We start from the raw sequence: 23,018 nt of genomic DNA on the forward strand, positions 1-23,018 counted from the left end.
GAAGCCCTTCTGATTGGCTCTCCTCTCCTTTCCCCTGAACGATATAGTGACTTAAAGAGGAGAGGCCCTTCTGATTGGCTCTCCTCTCCTTTCCCCTGAACGATATAGTGACTTAAAGAGGAGAGGCCCTTCTGATTGGCTCTCCTCTCCTTTCCCCTGAACGATATAGTGACTTAAAGAGGAGAGGCCCTTCTGATTGGCTCTCCTCTCCTTTCCCCTGAACGATATAGTGACTTAAAGAGGAGAGGCCCTTCTGATTGGCTCTCCTCTCCTTTCCCCTGAACGATATAGTGACATAAAGAGAAGAGGCCATATTTTTGGTCAGAGTTATAATCTGGTCAGAGTTATTAATTGGTCAGAGTTATTAATTGGTCAGAGTTATTAATTGGTCAGAGTTATTATTTGGTCAGAGTTATTAATTGGTCAGAGTTATTAATTGGTCAGAGTTATTAATTGGTCAGAGTTATTATTTGGTCAGAGTTATTAATTGGTCAGAGTTATTAATTGGTCAGTTATTATTTGGTCAGAGTTATTAATTGGTCAGAGTTATTAATTGGCCAGAGTTATTAATTGGTCAGAGTTATTAATTGGCCAGAGTTATTAATTGGTCAGAGTTATTAATTGGCCAGAGTTATTAATTGGTCAGAGTTATTATTTGGTCAGAGTTATTATTTGGTGAGAGTTATTAATTGGTCAGAGTTAATTGGTCAGAGTTATTATTTTGGGTCTGAAAAAAAGTGTTTATATTGAGAAGCTCTCAGAGAAAATGTGCTGTAGTCTTTCCATCGCTTGTTTGTTTTGTGGGGTTGAACTAAACTAACCTGATTGTCAACATATCTGCTTTATACCTCTGTAATCCATGCCTTTTGAAGGTTGTAGGTGTGCTGTTAGACAAGGAGACATGTTTCCTCAATGGACACCAGGATGTCCATCTACTATGTCTTGTGTCAGTCTATGGTACAGAATGACACATGCTGCTTTTCGCAAATCAAGATTACCCAGAAGATATTTAAAACAAGATATTACAAGGTAGAAAGTTGCTGAAATAAAATCAGTAATCTTCATGGCGTTGATTAAAAAGTTGGGAAGCCTTAACCTACAAACCAACAATGTGATTTGTTTACTGAAATCAATAATCTCATTTGTCCCTGTCTGTCATACACTGAGTGGACAAAACATTAGGAACACCTGCTCTTTCCATGACAGACTGACCAGGTGAATCCAGGTGAAAGCTATGATCCCTTAGTGATGTCTCTTGTTAAATCTACTTCAAAATCAGTGTAGATGAAGGGGAGGAGACAGGTTAAAGAAGGATTTTTAAGCCTTGAGACAATCGAGGATTGTGTATGTGTGTCATTCAGAGGGTGAATGAATAAGACAAAATATTGATGTGCATTTGAACGGGGTATGGGGTACGTTTGAGTGTTTCAAGAACTGCAACGCTGCTGGGTTTTTCACACTCAACAGTTTCCTGTGTGTATCAAGAATGGTCCACCACTCAAAGGACATCCAGCCAATTTACACATCTGTCAACATGGGCCAGTATCCCTGTATCTCTGCATTGGAGTCAACATGGGCCAGTATCCCTGTATCTCTGCATTGGAATCAACATGGTCCAGTATCCCTGTATCCCTGCATTGGAGTCAACATGGGCCAGTATCCCTGTATCCCTGCATTGGAGTCAACATGGGCCAGTATCCCTGTATCCCTACATTGGAGTCAACATGGGCCAGTATCCTGTATCTCTGCATTGGAGTCAACATGGGCCAGTATCCCTGTATCTCTGCATTGGAGTCAACATGGGCCAGTATCCCTGTATCTCTGCATTGGAGTCAACATGGGCCAGTATCCCTGTATCTCTGCATTGGAGTCAACATGGGCCAGTATCCCTGTATCCCTGCATTGGAGTCAACATGGGCCAGTATCCCTGTATCTCTGCATTGGAGTCAACATGGGCCAGTATCCCTGTATCTCTGCATTGGAGTCAACATGGGCCAGTATCCCTGTATCTCTGCATTGGAGTCAACATGGGCCAGTATCCTGTATCTCTGCATTGGAGTCAACATGGGCCAGTATCCCTGTATCCCTGCATTGGAGTCAACATGGGCCAGTATCCCTGTATCCCTGCATTGGAGTCAACATGGGCCAGTATCCCTGTATCCCTACATTGGAGTCAACATTGGCCAGTATCCCTGTATCTCTGCATTGGAGTCAACATGGTCCAGTATCCCTGTATCTCTGCATTGGAGTCAACATGGGCCAGTATCCCTGTATCCTGCATTGGAGTCAACATGGGCCAGTATCACTGTATCTCTGCATTGGAGTCAACATGGGCCAGTATCCCTGTATCTCTGCATTGGAGTCAACATGGGCCAGTATCCCTGTATCTCTGCATTGGAGTCAACATGGGCCAGTATCCCTGTATCTCTGCATTGGAGTCAACATGGGCCAGTATCCCTGTATCTCTGCATTGGAGTCAACATGGGCCAGTATCCCAGTATCCCTGTGGAACCTTGCCGCCTCTGGGATTCGAATAAGCAACCCTTTTGTTACCTGCCGCCCCTCGATTTTCATGTTAGAGTCTGAGTGCCTACGTCATATCCACACACACACATACACGCACACGCACACGCACACACACACACACACCCCTCTGTCTTCAATCAGCTGATGGGTCTGCTTCTCTCTGTTTCCTCTGGGCCCTCTCTTTTCTGTTCTCTCCATCATTCTCTACATTCACCGTTCCCTTCATCTTCTTTATTAAAGCACAGGAAAGAGAGAGAGAGCTAGAGAGAGATAGAGGTATTTTCTCTGAGAGGGCTAGACAATAACAGTATGACAACAGTAGATTACGTCTCTCTATCACTCCTTTATTTTCTGTTTTACATCTTTCATTTAACAGCAGCCTGTCTTTTTTTCTCTCTCTCCATGTATGTCTCTCTCTCTCTCTCTCTCTCTCTCTCCCTCCATGCATGTCTCTCTCTCTCTCTCTCCATGCATGTCTCTCTCTCTCTCTCTCCCATTTATCTCTCTCTCTGTCTCTCTCTCTCTCATTTATCTCTCCCTTTCTCTCTCTCCATGCATGTCTCTCTCTCTCTCTCCCTCATTTATTTATCTCTCTCTCTCTCTCTCCCTCCCTCATTTATTTATCTCTCTCTCTCTCTCATTTATTTATCTCTCTCTTATTTATTTATTTATTTATCTCTCTCTCTCTCTCTCCTCTCTCTCTCTCTCTCTCTCTCTCTCTCTCTCTCTCTCTCTCTCTCTCCATTTATCTCTCTCTCTTGTTCTCTCAGACTTCAGTTGTGTCGTGACCTAATTTATTGGCAACCACTGACCACACTTGTAGTCATTACACTGATTTTTAAAAAACTGGGTGATTTATTTTTATTTTTTTAAGAATATTACATTTTAGTGATCATCCCATCTTTTGTAGAATAATGTGGTTCATTCTGCTTCTTCTGCTCTGAGACCAGAAACCATTACTGAGAGAGACCAGAAACCATTACTGAGACCAGAAACCATTACTGAGAGAGACCAGAAACCATTACTGAGACCAGAAACCATTACTGAGACCAGAAACCATTACTGAGAGAAACCAGAAACCATTACAGAGACCAGAGACCATTACTGAGTTCAGAAACCATTACTGAGACCAGAAACCATTACTGAGAGAGACCAGAAACCATTACTGAGAGAGACCAGAAACCATTACTGAGACCAGAAACCATTACTGAGACCAGAAACCATTACTGAGAGAGACCAGAAACCATTACCGAGAGAGACGAGAAACCATTACTGAGACCAGAAACCATTACTGAGACCAGAAACCATTACTGAGACCAGAAACCATTACTGAGACCAGAAACCATTACTGAGACCAGAAACCATTACTGAGAGAGACCAGAAACCATTACTGAGACCAGAAACCATTACTGAGACCAGAAACCATTACTGAGACCAGAAATCATTACTGAGACCAGAAATCATTTCTGAGACCAGAAACCATTACCGAGAGAGACGAGAAACCATTACTGAGACCAGAAACCATTACTGAGAGAGACCAGAAACCATTACTGAGACCAGAAACCATTACTGAGAGAAACCAGAAACCATTACTGAGACCAGAAACCATTACTGAGTTCAGAAACCATTACTGAGACCAGAAACCATTACTGAGACCAGAAACCATTACTGAGAGAGACCAGAAACCATTACTGAGACCAGAAACCATTACTGAGACCAGAAACCATTACTGAGACCAGAAACCATTACTGAGACCAGAAACAAACCAGACTGGATACAAACAGTATGCCAGACAGAGAGGGGGAGTCCAGTTTCCTCTCTCTTCTTCCTCTCTTCGTTAGAATGTTAACCATACCACAGTAGAGGCTGTATCCCACCGTAGCATGGTGATGTGTGTCTCTTCTCATCCTCTCCTCCTCTTCCTCCCCTCCTCCTCTCCTATCCTCCCTTCTCCTCCTCTTCCTCATCTTCCCCTCCCCTCTCATATCCCCTCCTCCTCTCCTCGTCCCTCCTCCTCTACTCTTCCTCCCCTCTCATTTCCACTCCTCTCCTCTCCTCTCCTCTCCTCTCCTCTCCCCTCCTCCTCTCCTCTTCCCTCCTCCTCTCCTCTTCCCTCCTCCTCTCCTATCCTCTCTTCTCCTCCTCTCTTCTCCTCCTCTCCTATTCCTCCTCTCCTATTCCTCCCCTCCCCTATCCTCTCTTCTCCTTCTCCCCTCTTCTCCCTCATCCCCCCTCCCCTCCTCCTCTCCTCCTTTCTCTATAACTCCAGCATGTTAACCATGGTCTGGGGTTGTGTGTATGTGTCTCCTGGGTAACAGTGAATGGAGCTCTGGCAGCTCCTAATAGGTGGTAAAGTGTTGACTTCCAGAGAAATGGACTGTAGCTTTAACCTGGGAGGGAAATTGATCCCATTACCTTGAGCTCTGGCTACGAGGCTGCTAGATTGCTCGCCTCCCGTAGGAGAGAGGGGGGAAGAAGAGGGAGGGAGGGAGATAGGAAGAGGAGGGAGGGAAATAGAAATGGGTAGAAAGGAAAAACAGAGAGGGAGAAAGAAAGAGGCAGAAAAAGATAAGATAAATACTATGTGATTAGAGGTGATAGGATGGCTGTAGGGGTTGTGGTCTGGAGATAAGAGGAGAGATAATGACTATGTGATTACAGGTGATAGGATGGCTGTGGGGGTTGTGGTCTGGAGATAAGAGGAGAGATAATGACTATGTGATTACAGGTGATAGGATGGCCGTGGGGGTTGTGGTCTGGAGATAAGAGGAGAGATAATGACTATGTGATTACAGGTGATAGGATGGCCGTGGGGGTTGTGGTCTGGAGATAAGAGGAGAGATAATGACTATGTGATTAGAGGTGATAGGATGGCCGTGGGGGTTGTGGTCTGGAGATAAGAGGAGAGATAATGACTATGTGATTAGAGGTGATAGGATGGCTGTGGGGGTTGTGGTCTGGAGATAAGAGGAGAGATAATGACTATGTGATTACAGGTGATAGGATGGCTGTGGGGGTTGTGGTCTGGAGATAAGAGGAGAGATAATGACTATGTGATTACAGGTGATAGGATGGCCGTGGGGGTTGTGGTCTGGAGATAAGAGGAGAGATAATGACTATGTGATTACAGGTGATAGGATGGCCGTGGGGGTTGTGTTCTAGACTAAAAGACAGACAAAGACAGATTCAGTCTGGATAGTTTACACCGTATCCATGTTGAGCTGATAGCTGGCCTGGGCAGGGTGGGAAGGAGGAAGAGGGGGAAGGAGGGAGAGGAATGACATGGTCTGGAGGGATGATATGTCCCATACAGATATAATATCACCAGTAGGTCTGGAGGGATGATATGTCCCATACAGATATAATATCACCAGTAGGTCTGGAGGGATGATATGTCCTATACAGATATAATATCACCAGTATGACTGGAGGGATGATATGTCCCATACAGATATAATATCACCAGTATGTCTGGAGGGATGATATGTCCCATACAGATATAATATCACCAGTAGGTCTGGAGGGATGATATGTCCCATACAGATATAATATCACCAGTAGGTCTGGAGGGATGATATGTCCCATACAGATATAATATCACCAGTAGGTCTGGAGGGATGATATGTCCCATACAGATATAATATCACCAGTAGGTCTGGAGGGATGATATGTCCCATACAGATATAATATCACCAGTAGGTCTGGAGGGATGATATATCCCATACAGATATAATATCACCAGTAGGTCTGGAGGGATGATATGTCCCATACAGATATAATATCACCAGTAGGTCTGGAGGGATGATATGTCCCATACAGAGAGACTATCACCAGTAGGTCTGGAGGGATGATATGTCCCATACATATATAATATCACCAGTAGGTCTGGAGGGATGATATGTCCCATACAGATATAATATCACCAGTAGGTCTGGAGGGATGATATGTCCCATACAGATATAATATCACCAGTAGGCCTGGAGGGATGATATGTCCCATACAGATATAATATCACCAGTAGGTCTGGAGGGATGATATGTCCCATACAGATATAATATCACCAGTAGGTCTGGGAGGGATGATATGTCCCATACAGATATAATATCACCAGTAGGTCTGGAGGGATGATATGTCCCATACAGATATAATATCACCAGTAGGTCTGGGAGGGATGATATGTCCCATACAGATATAATATCACCAGTAGGTCTGGGAGGGATGATATGTCCCATACAGAGAGACTATCAACTATCAATGTTACGCTGACACAAACGAAGGAGCCAAATCATAGAAGATGTGTTGGTGCACTGTAGTGAGAGTTAGATTAGAGTTCCTTTTGAAACCACAGAATGAACTGGCACAATCTAATACAGACAGACAGACTGATAATGCTATATTTTTAATCAGGTTTCTGCTGTAAAAAGAGGTCAACACACCTGTGTTAAACCAAAGGTTACATTCAAACAGACGTTGTTTTCTTCCACCACAGACCCAATGCAATGAACAACAGTTGCCCTATGATAATCACACAGGCTGGCACAAGCACGCGAACACACACATTCCCAAACCAGAAGATCCTTATCCATCCATCATGTATCCTCTAAATACCTTTCTTCTCCCCCTACAGAGCCAATCCACGGTCCCAGGCGTCTAGAGGTAGTTGACGTCCAATCTAAACAAGTCACCATTCGCTGGGAGCCGTTTGGCTACAACGTGACGCGTTGTCATAGCTACAACCTAACGGTGCAGTACCGCTCCCGCGTGGCGGGGAAGGACGAGACCCGGGAGGAGGTGTGTTACGACACCCTGGGTCGCGACCCCCAGCACACCATCCACAACCTGACCCCCTACACCAACCTGTCAGTCAAACTGGTCCTCAAGAACCCTGAGGGGGTGAAAGAGAGCCGAGAGATGGAGCTACAGACGGATGAAGATGGTGAGTGTTATAATACCTTAGAATGGTAATAACATGGTTATGACAGGGTTATGAAGGTGTATAAAGGTGTTAAAGAACCCAGAGGGGGTCAAAGAGAGCCCAGAGATGGAGCTACAGACGGATGAAGATGGTGAGTGTTATAATACCTTAGAATGGTAATAACATGGTTATGACAGGGTTATGAAGGTGTATAAAGGTGTTAAAGAACCCAGAGGGGGTCAAAGAGAGCCCAGAGATGGAGCTACAGACGGATGAAGACGGTGAGTGTTATAATACCTTAGAATGGTAATAACATGGTTATGACAGGGTTATGAAGGTGTATAAAGGTGTTAAAGAACCCAGAGGGGGTCAAAGAGAGCCCAGAGATGGAGCTACAGACGGATGAAGACGGTGAGTGTTATAATACCTTAGAATGGTAATAACATGGTTATGACAGGGTTATGAAGGTGTATAAAGGTGTTAAAGAACCCAGAGGGGGTCAAAGAGAGCCCAGAGATGGAGCTACTGACGGATGAAGATGGTGAGTGTTATAATACCTTAGAATGGTAATAACATGGTTATGACAGGGTTATGAAGGTGTATAAAGGTGTTAAAGAACCCAGAGGGGGTCAAAGAGAGCCCAGAGATGGAGCTACAGACGGATGAAGACGGTGAGTGTTATAATACCTTAGAATGGTAATAACATGGTTATGACAGGGTTATGAAGGTGTATAAAGGTGTTAAAGAACCCAGAGGGGGTCAAAGAGAGCCCAGAGATGGTGCTACAGACGGATGAAGACGGTGAGTGTTATAATACCTTAGAATGGTAATAATATGGTTATGACAGGGTTATGAAGGTGTATAAAGGTGTTAAAGAACCCAGAGGGGGTCAAAGAGAGCCCAGAGATGGAGCTACAGACGGATGAAGACGGTGAGTGTTATAATACCTTAGAATGGTAATAACATGGTTATGACAGGGTTATGAAGGTGTATAAAGGTGTTAAAGAACCATGAGGAAGTCAAAGAGAGCCCAGAGATACAGACTGACAAGGACAATAAGGATGAAGTTTAGTTATGACCGGTTTATAACAGTATTATAACAGTGTAATGGTAGTTTAGTTATGACCTGTTTGTAACAGCATTATAACAGTGTAATGAAGTGTTTAGAACCCAGAGGGTGTGAAAGAGAGCCCAGAGATGCAGGGACAGACATATGAAAACAGAGAGCGTTATAATATCTTAGAATGGTTATAACATAATTATTAAGGATTATGAAGGCATATAAAGAGCCTCAAGAACCTTGAGGGATTCAAAGAGAGCCCAGAGATACAGACTGACATGGACAATAAGGATGAAGTTTAGTTATGACTTGTTTATAACAGTATTATAACAGTGTAATGGTAGTTTAGTTATGACCTGTTTATAACAGTATTATAACAGTGTAATGGTAGTTTAGTTAAGACCTGTTTATAACAGTATTATAACAGTGTAGTGGTAGTTTAGTTATGACCTGTTTATAACAGTATTATAACAGTGTAGTGGTAGTTTAGTTATGACCTGTTTATAACAGTATTATACTTACAGACTGATGAAAACAGTGAGTGTAATGCATTATCTTAGAACGCCGATAACATGGTTACGACAGGGTTAAAACATGGTTACGACAGGGTTATGAACAGGGCTACGACAGGGTTAAAACATGGTTACGACAGGGTTATGACATGCTTACAACAGGGTTATGGCATGGTTACGACAGGGTTAGGACATGGTTACGACAGGGTTATAGCATGGTTATGACAAGGTTATGACATGGTTACAACAGGGTTATAACATGGTTACAACAGGGTTATAACATGGTTACGACAGGGTTATGACATGTTATGACAGGGTTATAACATGGTTATGACAGGGTTATGACAGGGTTACAACAGGGTTATAACATGGTTACGACAGAGTTATGATCAGGGCTACGACAGGGTTATAACATGGTTACAACAGGGTTATGATGTGTTACGACAGGGTTATGACATGGTTACGACAGGGTTATGACATGGTTACGACAGAGTTATGACATGGTTACGACAGGGTTATGACATGGTTACGACAGGGTTATGAACAGGGTTACTAAGGTTAGTAAAAATGTATAACTAATCAAATGTTATAGATGGAGCTACATACAGATTACACAGCAATGCATTGATTTCTTATCACGTAATAAGGAGGGTTAAGGGGGGGGGGGGTTGCCAGGTTACATGGGTGGTCCTCTGTAGCTCAGTTGGTAGAGCATGGCTCTTGCAACACCACTATAGTGGGTTCGATTAACGTTAATAGTATAGTTGAGTAGAGAGGTTACAGGTTAACATTAGTAGTATAGTTGAGTAGAGAGGTTACAGGTTAACATTAGTAGTATAGTTGAGTAGAGAGGTTACAGGTTAACATTAGTAGTATAGTTGAGTAGAGAGGTTACAGGTTAACATTAGTAGTATAGTTGAGTAGAGAGGTTACGTAACTAATGAACTTCTCAGGATAAAATTGAGGCATTATAACATGAACTAATGCACACCTCAGGATAGAATTGAGGCATTATAACATGAACTAATGCACACCTCAGGATAGAATTGAGGCATTATAACATGAACTAATGAACACCTCTGGAATACACTGAGGAAAGTAACAGGTTAGAGAGATACTGACAGGAAGAGAAAGTCTTGTCAGGTCTGTCTCATATATTTTTAGAGGGAATCTTTAAAGGGAGACTACTGTTTCACAGTATCTGACTTGTGTGTGTGTGTGTGTGTGTGTGTGTGAGGTTGTGTGTGTTTACAGTCCCACTGGGAGAAGGAAACAGACATAGATAGGGTGTATCTATCTAGAGCTGGCTGTTCTTTCAGAGACTCCCTTTGACAGAAGAAACCCTCTGTCATTTCATTTGAAGAAGTAAAATGATCCCTGTCAGTTTGAGAACCATCTCTCTCTCTCTCTCTCTCTCTCTCTCTCTCTCTCTCTCTCTCTCTCTCTCTCTCTCTCTCTCTCTCTCTCTCTCTCTGGCAGAGAGACAGACGGATAGATAGACAGACAGACAGACTCTACGTACATATAAACACAGAGGATGATTGGAGAGATTGAATTGGTGGAGATTTCCTCAGGGAGATCGGTTCAGTGCTCGACCAGTTTGTTTGTACATTTGGATAGATGTGAGAGTGAAAGTGTTCCTTTTTTTCCCCCACTCAGTCTCTTCTCACCAAAATACATTCATGGTAGCTGAATATATATATTTTTTCTTTCTGTGTTCACATTGTGAAGGTTTCCAGACCTACATCCTTTTTTACTGTGTTTCCACAGGCTGCCCAATTCTGATATTTTATAATGTTGTTTGGCAATAATTGGGCAAAATATCAGAATCGGGGTTCTGCCTGTGTAAACGCAGCATTAGTGTCTGTAATGCGAGTTCTAGTCGTATCCTCTCAGTACCACTATGTGTAATGTGAGTTCTAGTCGTATCCTCTCAGTACCACTATGTGTAATGTGAGTTCTAGTCGTATCCTCTCAGTACCACTATGTTCCTGTCCCCCTCAGTACCTGGAACGGTCCCTCTGGAGTCCATCCAGGGCAGTGCTTATGAAGAGAAGATAATCGTGAAATGGAGAGAACCAGCCCAGACCTACGGAATCATCACTCAGTACGAGGTAATTCATACATTTTTGGGGGGGATTTGAATGAATGATCGATCGATCGATTGAATTTAGTCAATTGTCAAACATACACACACAAGTCTTTTTTCTTTTCTTCTTCTTCTTCTTCTTCTTGTCCAGCATTCCATTTCTGTCTCTTCTGAATCGTTGTCCTTTTAGAGAACCACTGAAGCAATACAGTAGAACCAGGATTACACCTCCTTATTCCTGTGGAAATAACATTTACATTTACATTACATTTAAGTCATTTAGCAGACGCTCTTATCCAGAGCGACTTACAAATTGGTGCATTCACCTTATGATATCCAGTGGAACAACCACTTTACAAAGGTGCTTCTAAATCTTTTAAGGGGGGGGGGGGGGGGTTAGAAGGATTACTTTATCCTATCCTAGGTATTCCTTAAAGAGGTGGGGTTTCAGGTGTCTCCGGAAGGTGGTGATTGACTCCGCTATCCTGGCGTCGTGAGGGAGCTTGTTCCACCATTGGGGTGCCAGAGCAGCGAACAGAAATAACCTCAAATGGACAAAACAAATCTGGAAATATCACACATCTCAGACCATGTCGTTTTTCTAGGCTACAACACTAGAGGCTGTGTGCCCATGTAAAGGTTGTTTATAGCCATGCTAGCTAGCCAAGCCCCTGAACTCTATCTAATGTTGAATATTAGCTACCTTATTCCCCCCCCCCCCAAAATAACATTTAAAAAAAAAACATTTTTAAGGGAGAATTAAGCATTGATCTGAAGACGAAAATGAACGGAAATTCACATGAGCACCACAATGCCTACCCCACCCATGCTCTACCAAGGTTTTTCAACACACAGCTTTTACCTACTACAGAAGCTACTGTATATTGGTCTATTGCACTTCAAACAATGTGTGTTCAGGTTACTTAGGATTCAAACCTCTCAAACTACCTTTTCAAGCTTTTCTTTTTAAATTATATAAAATATAGCTTTGCTTTTATACTTACAACACCGTCATGATTGACATTGATCATTTTTTGTCTTGTAGTAATGTGGTGCCTGCCTTTATTTCCTCCAACATTTAATTTAGCAACATATATAGTTAGCTAAATAGACCTATCTTCTGTGTACCACCCCTACCGTGTCACAACACAACTGATTGGTTCAAAAACAATACATTCAACAAAATTAACTTTTGACAAGGCACATCTGTTAATTGAAACACATTCCAGGTGACTACCTCATGAAGCTGGTTGAGAGAATGCCAATAGTGTGCAAAGGGTGGCTACCCTGACAAATGTAAAATATAAAATATATTTGTTTAACACTTTTTTGGTTACAACATGATTCCATATGTGTTATTTCATAGTTTTGATGTCTTCACTATTATTCTACAATGTAGAAAATAGTAATAAATCAAGAAAAAACCTTGAATGACTAGGTGTGTCCAAACGTTTGATTGCTACTGTCTATATATACAGTATATATACATTATAACGCCTATTCAGCATCGTTCAAACCCTCTTAAGCCTTAGCCCCACCCATCTCTTTAAAGATTCACATGTGAGGCCATGTGCTAAACAGAGTGAGTAAGGTAGTGTACAAAACAACCAAAGATTTCAAGACTAAAAGTGGTGTTAAGTAGAAGCCTAGAATAAGGAAATACTCTGGGTAAAAATACACTTTATCTAGTCCTTGGCCTATATTCTAATCTGACTTTTAAAGTGTTCAGATACAAATATATATTTTTAATTATTAGATGATTCTTATCTAGCTAAGTGGGGGGGTCACTACTGTCTAGACATGTACTGTACACATGTTCATGAAATACAATAGATGACCATAGTCACCCCAAGACACACCTGGCTAACTTGATGGGTCAGATAATCATCTGGCGAAGTGGAGACTTTTGTTTAGACATGCTTTTTTTTTTTTTTTTTTGTTGTTGTTTTTTTAACCTTTTATTTAACTAGGCAAGTCAGTTAAGAACAACTTCTTATTTACAATGACGGCCAAGCAAAAGGCAAAAAGCCTCCTGCGGAGACGGGGGCATAAAAAAATGTTAAATAAAAATATAGGACAAAACACACATCACGACAAGAGAGACAACACAACACTACATAAAGAGAGACCTAAGACAACAACATAGCATGGCAGCAACACAACATGGTAGCATCACAACATGGTAGAAACACAACATTACATAAAGAGAGACCTAAGACAACAACATAGCATAGCAGCAACACAACATGGTAGAAACAAAACATGGTAGCAACACAACATGGTAGAAACACAACATGGCAGCAGCACAACATGGTAGCAGCACAACATGGTAGAAGCACAAAACGTGGTACAAACATTATTTGGCATAGACAACAGCACAAAGGCCAAGAAGGTAGAGACAACAATACATCACGCAAAGCAGCCACAACTGTCAGTAAGAGTGTCCATGATTGAGTCTTTGAATGAAGAGATGGAGATAAAACTGTCCAGTTTGAGTGTTTGTTGCAGCTCGTTCCAGTCGCTAGCTGCAGCGAACTGAAAAGAGGAGCGACCCAGGGATGTGTGTGCTTTGGGGACCTTTAACAGAATGTGACTGGCAGAACGGGTGTTGTGTGTGGAGGATTATGGCTGCAGTAGATATCTCAGATAGGGGGGAGTGAGGTCTAAGAGGGTTTTATAAATAAGCATCATCCAGTGGGACTTGCGACGGGTATATTAAAGTTCACATGTTCCAGAAGGCTTTTCCGCCAAAATAATTGTTTAGCTTTCCTCTTCTCCCCATTTGATTGAGTTACTGGAAGTATTCACTGATAGACAGAACTGTTTCCCGGTAGTATTCACTGACAGACAGAACTGTTTCCCGGTAGTATTCACTGACAGACAGAACTGTTTCCCGGTAGTATTCACTGACAGACAGAACTGTTTCCCGGTAGTATTCACTGACAGACAGAACTGTTTCGCGGTAGTATTCACTGACAGACAGAACTGTTTTCCGGTAGTATTCACTGAGAGACAGAACTGTTTCCCGGTAGTATTCACTGAGAGACAGAACTGTTTCCCGGTAGTATTCACTGACAAACAGAACTGTTTCCCGGTATTATTCACTGACAGACAGAACTGTTTCCCGGTAGTATTCACTGACAGACAGAACTACAATATCATGCTGAATACTACAGGAAATACAATATCATGCTGAATACTACAGGAAATACAATATCATGCTGAATACTACAGGAAATACAATATCATGCTGAATACTGCAGGAAATACAATATCATGCTGAATACTACAGGAAATACAATATCATGCTGAATACTGCAGGAAATACAATATCATGCTGAATACTACAGGAAATACAATATCATGCTGAATACTACAGGAAGTAGAATATCATGCTGAATACTACAGGAAATACAATATCATGCTGAATACTACAGAAAATACAACATCATGCTGAATACTACAGGAAATACAATATCATGCTGAATACTACAGGAAATACAATATCATGCTGAATACTGCAGGAAATACAATATCATGCTGAATACTGCAGGAAATACAATATCATGCTGAATACTACAGGAAATACAATATCATGCTGAATTCTACAGGAAATACAATATCATGCTGAATACTACAGGAAATACAATATCATGCTGAATACAACAGGAAATACAATATCATGCTGAATACTACAGGAAATACAATATCATGCTGAATACTGTGTGCGTGTGCGTGTGTGTGTGTGCGGTTATGTGCATGCGTGCGTGCGTGTGTGTGTGTGTGTGTGTGTGTGTGTGGTTGTGTGTGTGCAGTTATGTGTGTGTGTGTGTGTGTGTGTGTGTTCGTCTCACACCTTTCCAGCCTAGTTCTCTGACCTCTATGTATTTTGTCAGGAGACGTTGATTCCTTACAGCCTGTCTGTCTTTGATTTGACACAATCAAAGGGCTCAAAGTGAGATCCCTTCTGACAAACTCTGATCAAACACAGATTTCAGCTTCTCTCCCTCTTTCCTCGGACCAGGCACTGTGAACACTGTTTTCATCTCAAATGGCACCCTATTCTCTATATAGTGCACTACTTTTCACCGGGGCCCATCGAGCTTTGGTTAAACGTAGTGCACTACAATATATAGGGGATATGGTTCTATTTGGGACACACCCACTGTCAGCTTCCTAGACCAGAAAGATTCAGTTCCCTGTCTGTCTGTCTGTCTGTCTGTCTGTCTGTCTGTCTGTCTGTCTGTCTGTCTGTCTGTCTGTCTGTCTGTCTGTCTGTCTGTCTGTCTGTCTGTCTGTCTGTCTGTCTGTCTGTCTGTCTGTCTGTCTGTCTGTCTGTCTGTCTGTCTGGCTTGTTCTGTCTGTGGCTGGCTTGTTCTGTCTGTCTGTCTGTCTGTCTGTCGTTGGTTGACTGTCTATCCATAATTTTTTTCAGTAGACTTACATTTTCTGAAACCTTACCCTAAACTTCAATGGTGTACATATAGTAGGCTATAGTATTGTCATATATTCTGCATAACATAATGAGTAGTTGTCATTCGGTATACTTGACTTGTTTAAATTAGACATTGGACATTGTGTCCAGCATCCTAACAAAAGCTACATGTACATTTCCCAGCTAGGAAATATTAAAAGATCTGCACAATTAAACAGCTTTTAGTTCTCCTTCCCTCCCGTCGTCACGTCAGTATCATTTTAATTGTAAAAACCTGTTTCAATGTCCAACAATGTAGACAAGTCATCTCTCTCTCTCTCTCTCTCTCTCTCTCTCTCTCTCTCTCTCTCTCTCTCTCTCTCTCTCTCTCTCTCTCTCTCTCTCTCTCTCTCTCTCTCTCTCTCTCTGAAATGTTATGATAAAGGATTTGGCATCACAGCAGACTCATTCCACCAGACAAAGACCAAATGACACACAGAACACACACACACACGTGCGCCAGACTCATTCCACACGCAGACAAAGACAAAATGAGAAAAGGCCTCCAAGCATTTCAGAAACTTGATGGACACAAATTATGCAGCACTCCAAACTGTTCCTTTGTGTTTTTTAATTGGAATTATAATGGAAGCTTTCTATTATGAGGAAGCAGGAGTGTTGTCTTAAAGTGGGGCTTTATAGATATTTAAAATGGATATTAAAAAGACGAACACACACCTTAATGCTTCTCCCTGCAGAGCTGTGGTGCTTATGGGTACATTAATGGAGGAGGAATAAATGAAACTGTTATTATTACCCTGGAAACAACAAGACTACAGAGAGTTAACGTGTTGGGTGATGATACTAGATAAACAACTAGACTACAGATAGTTAACAGTGATGATACTAGATAAACAACTAGAATACAGATAGTTAACAGTGATGATACTAGATAAACAACTAGACTACAGAGAGTTAACAGTGATGATACTAGATAAACAACTAGACTACAGATAGTTAACGTGTTGGGTGATGATACTAGATAAACAACTAGACTGCAGATAGTTAACAGTGATGATACTAGATTAACAACTAGACTACAGAGAGTTAACAGTGATGATACTAGATAAACAACTAGACTACAGAGAGTTAACAGTGATGATACTAGATAAACAACTAGACTACAGAGAGTTAACAGTGATGATACTAGATAAACAACTAGACTACAGAGAGTTAACAGTGATGATACTAGATAAACAACTAGACTACAGAGAGTTAACAGTGATGATACTAGATAAACAACTAGACTACAGAGAGTTAACAGTGATGATACTAGATAAACAACTAGACTACAGATAGTTAACAGTGATGATACTAGATAAACAACTAGACTACAGAGAGTTAACAGTGACGATACTAGATAAACAACTAGACTACAGACAGTTAACAGTGATGATACTAGATAAACAACTAGACTACAGAGAGTTAACGTGTTGGGTGATGATACTAGATAAACAACTAGACTGCAGAGAGTTAACAGTGATGATACTAGATAAACAACTAGACTACAGAGAGTTAACGGAGGGTGATGATACTAGATAAACAACTAGACTACAGAGAGTTAACAGTGACGATACTAGATAAACAACTAGACTACAGAGAGTTAACAGTGATGATACTAGATAAACAACTAGACTACAGATAGTTAACAGTGATTATACTAGATAAACAACTAGACTACAGAGAGTTAACGTGTTGGGTGATGATACTAGTTAAACGACTAGACTAGAGAGAGTTAACAGTGATGATACTAGATAAACAACTTGACTACAGATAGTTAACAGTGATGATACTAGATAAACAACTAGACTACAGATAGTTAACAGTTATGATACTAGATAAACAACTAGACTACAGAGAGTTAACAGTGATGATACTAGATAAACAACTAGACTACAGAGAGTTAACAGTGATGATACTAGATAAACAACTAGACTACAGATAGTTAACGTGTTGGGTGATGATACTAGATAAACAACTAGACTGCAGAGAGTTAACAGTGACGATACTAGATAAACAACTTGACTACAGATAGTTAACAGTGATGATACTAGATAAACAACTAGACTACAGATAGTTAACAGTTATGATACTAGATAAACAACTAGACTACAGAGAGTTAACAGTGATGATACTAGATAAACAACTAGACAACAGAGAGTTAACATTGATGATACTAGATAAACAACTAGACTACAGATAGTTAACGTGTTGGGTGATGATACTAGTTAAACGACTAGACTAGAGAGAGTTAACAGTGATGATACTAGATAAACAACTAGACTACAGTGTGTTAACAGTGATGATACTAGATAAACAACTAGACTACAGATAGTTAACGTGTTGGGTGATGATACTAGTTAAACAACTAGACTACAGATAGTTAACAGTGACGATACTAGATAAACAACTAGACTACAGATAGTTAACAGTGATGATACTAGATAAACAACTAGACTACAGATAGTTAACGTGTTGGGTGATGATAATAGATAAACAACTAGACTACAGATAGTTAACAGTGATGATACTAGATAAACAACTAGACTACAGATAGTTAACAGTGATGATACTAGATAACCAACTAGACTACAGATAGTTAACGTGTTGGGTGATGATACTAGATAAACAACTAGACTACAGAGAGTTAACAGTGATGATACTAGATAAACAAATAGACTACAGATAGTTAACGTGTTGGGTGATGATACTAGTTAAACAACTAGACTACAGAGAGTTAACAGTGATGATACTAGATAAACAACTAGACTACAGATACTTAACAGTGATGATACTAGATAAACAACTAGACTACAGAGAGTTAACGTGTTGGGTGATGATACTAGTTAAACAACTAGACTACAGAGAGTTAACAGTGATGATACTAGATAAACAACTAGACTACAGAGAGTTAACAGTGATGATACTAGATAAACAACTAGACTACAGAGAGTTAACGTGTTGGGTGATGATACTAGTTAAACATCTAGACTACAGAGAGTTAACAGTTATGATACTAGATAAACAACTAGACTGCAGATAGTTAACAGTGATGATACTAGATAAACAACTAGACTACAGAGAGTTAACAGTGACGATACTAGATAAACAACTAGACTACAGACAGTTAACAGTGATGATACTCGATAAACAATTAGACTACAAAGAGTTAACAGTGATGATACTAGATAAACAACTAGACTACAGATAGTTAACGTGTTGGGTGATGATACTAGATAAACAACTAGACTGCAGAGAGTTAACAGTGATGATACTAGATAAACAACTAAACTACAGAGAGTTAACAGTGATGATACTAGATAAACAACTAGACTACAGAGAGTTAACAGTGACGATACTAGATAAACAACTAGACTACAGAGAGTTAACAGTGATGATACTAGATAAACAACTAGACTACAGATAGTTAACAGTGATTATACTAGATAAACAACTAGACTACAGAGAGTTAACGTGTTGGGTGATGATACTAGTTAAACGACTAGACTAGAGAGAGTTAACAGTGATGATACTAGATAAACAACTTGACTACAGATAGTTAACAGTGATGATACTAGATAAACAACTAGACTACAGATAGTTAACAGTTATGATACTAGATAAACAACTAGACTACAGAGAGTTAACAGTGATGATACTAGATAAACAACTAGACTACAGAGAGTTAACAGTGATGATACTAGATAAACAACTAGACTACAGAGAGTTAACAGTGATGATACTAGATAAACAACTAGACAACAGAGAGTTAACAGTGATGATACTAGATAAACAACTAGACTACAGATAGTTAACAGTGATTATACTAGATAAACAACTAGACTACAGAGAGTTAACGTGTTGGGTGATGATACTAGTTAAACGACTAGACTAGAGAGAGTTAACAGTGATGATACTAGATAAACAACTTGACTACAGATAGTTAACAGTGATGATACTAGATAAACAACTAGACTACAGATAGTTAACAGTTATGATACTAGATAAACAACTAGACTACAGAGAGTTAACAGTGATGATACTAGATAAACAACTAGACTACAGAGAGTTAACAGTGATGATACTAGATAAACAACTAGACTACAGAGAGTTAACAGTGATGATACTAGATAAACAACTAGACAACAGAGAGTTAACAGTGATGATACTAGATAAACAACTAGACTACAGAGAGTTAACAGTGATGATACTAGATAAACAACTAGACTACAGAGAGTTAACGGTGATGATACTAGATAAACAACTAGACTACAGAGAGTTAACAGTGATGATACTAGATAAACAACTAGACTACAGATAGTTAACAGTGATGATACTAGATAAACAACTAGACTACAGAGAGTTAACAGTGATGATACTAGATAAACAACTAGACTACAGAGAGTTAACGTGTTGGGTGATAATACTAGATAAACAACTAGACTACAGATAGTTAACGTGTTGGGTGATGATTCTAGATAAACAACTAGACTACAGATAGTTAACAGTGATGATACTAGATAAACAAGTAGACTACAGATAGTTAACAGTGATGATACTAGATAAACAACTAGACTACAGATAGTTAACAGTGATGATACTAGATGAACAACTAGACTACAGAGAGTTAACAGTGATGATACTAGATAAACAACTAGACTACAGAGTGTTAACAGTAATGATACTAGATAAACAACTAGACTACAAAGAGTTAACAGTGATGATACTAGATAAACAACTAGACCACAGAGAGTTAACAGTGATGATACTAGATAAACAACTAGACTACAGAGCGTTAACAGTGATGATACTAGATAAACAACTAGACTACAGAGAGTTAACGTGTTGGGTGATAATACTAGATAAACAACTAGACTACAGAGAGTTAACAGTGACGATACTAGATAAACAACTAGACTACAGAGAGTTAACAGTGATGATACTAGATAAACAACTAGACTACAGATAGTTAACAGTGATGATACTAGTTAAACAACTAGACTACAGAGAGTTAACAGTGATGATACTAGATAAACAACTAGACTACAAAGAGTTAACAGTGATGATACTAGATAAACAACTAGACTACAGAGAGTTAACAGTGATGATACTAGATAAACAACTAGACTACAGAGAGTTAACGTGTTGTGTGATAATACTAGATAAACAACTAGACTACAGAGAGTTAACGTGTTGGGTGATAATACTAGATAAACAACTAGACCACAGAGAGTTAACAGTGACGATACTAGATAAACAACTAGACTACAGAGAGTTAACAGTGATGATACTAGATAAACAACTAGACTACAGATAGTTAACAGTGATGATACTAGTTAAACAACTAGACTACAGAGAGTTAACAGTGATGATACTAGATAAACAACTAGACTACAGAGAGTTAACAGTGATGATACTAGATAAACAACTAGACTACAGAGCGTTAACAGTGATGATACTAGATAAACAACTAGACTACAGAGAGTTAACGTGTTGGGTGATAATACTAGATAAACAACTAGACTACAGAGAGTTAAGGTGTTGGGTGATGATACTAGATAAACAACTAGACTACAGATAGTTAACAGTGATGATACTAGATAAACAACTAGACTACAGAGAGTTAACAGTGATGATACTAGATAAACAACTAGACTACAGAGAGTTAACGGTGATGATACTAGATAAACAACTAGACTACAGAGAGTTAACAGTGATGATACTAGATAAACAACTAGACTACAGAGAGTTAACAGTGATGATACTAGATAAACAACTAGACTACAGAGCGTTAACAGTGATGATACTAGATAAACAACAAAACTACAGAGAGTTAACGTGTTGGGTGATAATACTAGATAAACAACTAGACTACAGAGAGTTAACAGTGACGATACTAGATAAACAACTAGACTACAGAGAGTTAACAGTGATGATACTAGATAAACAACTAGACTACAGAGAGTTAACGTGTTGGGTGATGATACTAGATAAACAACTAGACTACAGATAGTTAACAGTGACGATACTAGATAAACAACTAGACTACAGAGAGTTAACAGTGATGATACTAGATAAACAACTAGACTACAGAGAGTTAACGGTGATGATACTAGATAAACAACTAGACTACAGAGAGTTAACAGTGATGATACTAGATAAACAACTAGACTACAGAGAGTTAACAGTGATGATACTAGATAAACAACTAGACTACAGAGAGTTAACAGTGATGATACTAGATAAACAACTAGACTACAGAGAGTTAACAGTGATGATACTAGATAAACAACTAGACTACAGAGAGTTAACGTGTTGGGTGATAATACTAGATAAACAACTAGACTACAGATAGTTAACGTGTTGGGTGATGATACTAGATAAAAAACTAGACTACAGATAGTTAACAGTGATGATACTAGATAAACAACTAGACTACAGATAGTTAACAGTGATGATACTAGATAAACAACTAGACTACAGATAGTTAACAGTGATGATACTAGATAAACAACTAGACTACAGATAGTTAACAGTGATGATACTAGATAAACAACTAGACTACAGAGAGTTAACAGTGATGATACTAGATAAACAACTAGACTACAGAGTGTTAACAGAGATGATACTAGATAAACAACTAGACTACAAGGAGTTAACAGTGATGATACTAGATAAACAACTAGACTACAGAGAGTTAACAGTGATGATACTAGATAAACAACTAGACTACAGAGCATTAACAGTGATGATACTAGATAAACAACTAGACTACAGAGAGTTAACGTGTTGGGTGATAATACTAGATAAACAACTAGACTACAGAGAGTTAACAGTAACGATACTAGATAAACAACTAGACTACAGAGAGTTAACAGTGATGATACTAGATAAACAACTAGACTACAGATAGTTAACAGTGATGATACTAGTTAAACAACTAGACTACAGAGAGTTAACAGTGATGATACTAGATAAACAACTAGACTACAGAGAGTTAACGGTGATGATACTAGATAAACAACTAGACTACAGAGAGTTAACAGTGATGATACTAGATAAACAACTAGACTACAGAGAGTTAACAGTGATGATACTAGATAAACAACTAGACTACAGAGCGTTAACAGTGATGATACTAGATAAACAACAAAACTACAGAGAGTTAACGTGTTGGGTGATAATACTAGATAAACAACTAGACTACAGAGAGTTAACAGTGACGATACTAGATAAACAACTAGACTACAGAGAGTTAACAGTGATGATACTAGATAAACAACTAGACTACAGAGAGTTAACGTGTTGGGTGATGATACTAGATAAACAACTAGACTACAGATAGTTAACAGTGACGATACTAGATAAACAACTAGACTACAGAGAGTTAACAGTGATGATACTAGATAAACAACTAGACTACAGAGAGTTAACGGTGATGA

At 39.6% G+C, this 23,018-nt stretch overlaps 1 protein-coding gene across 5 annotated transcripts in view; it reads left to right on the forward strand.

The window, feature by feature from the left end:
- Nucleotides 1–23,018, forward strand: part of LOC106595545 (receptor-type tyrosine-protein phosphatase mu) — a 716,546-nt gene that overhangs the window by 390,705 nt on the left and 302,823 nt on the right. For 4 of the 5 annotated variants that reach the window (XM_045694495.2, XM_045694499.2, XM_045694501.2 and 1 more), the window contains exons 9-10: nt 7,154–7,462; nt 11,018–11,127. In XM_045694495.2, coding sequence (XP_045550451.1) covers nt 7,154–7,462; nt 11,018–11,127 — 419 coding nt within the window. Of the gene's footprint in view, nt 1–7,153; nt 7,463–7,540; nt 7,593–11,017; nt 11,128–23,018 lie in introns of those variants that run through there. The other variant, XM_082961032.1, reaches the window with a different exon arrangement.

The sequence above is a fragment of the Salmo salar genome, chromosome 14, assembly GCF_965601325.2.
Source record: "Salmo salar chromosome 14, fSalSal1, whole genome shotgun sequence".
NCBI lineage: Eukaryota > Metazoa > Chordata > Actinopteri > Salmoniformes > Salmonidae > Salmo > Salmo salar.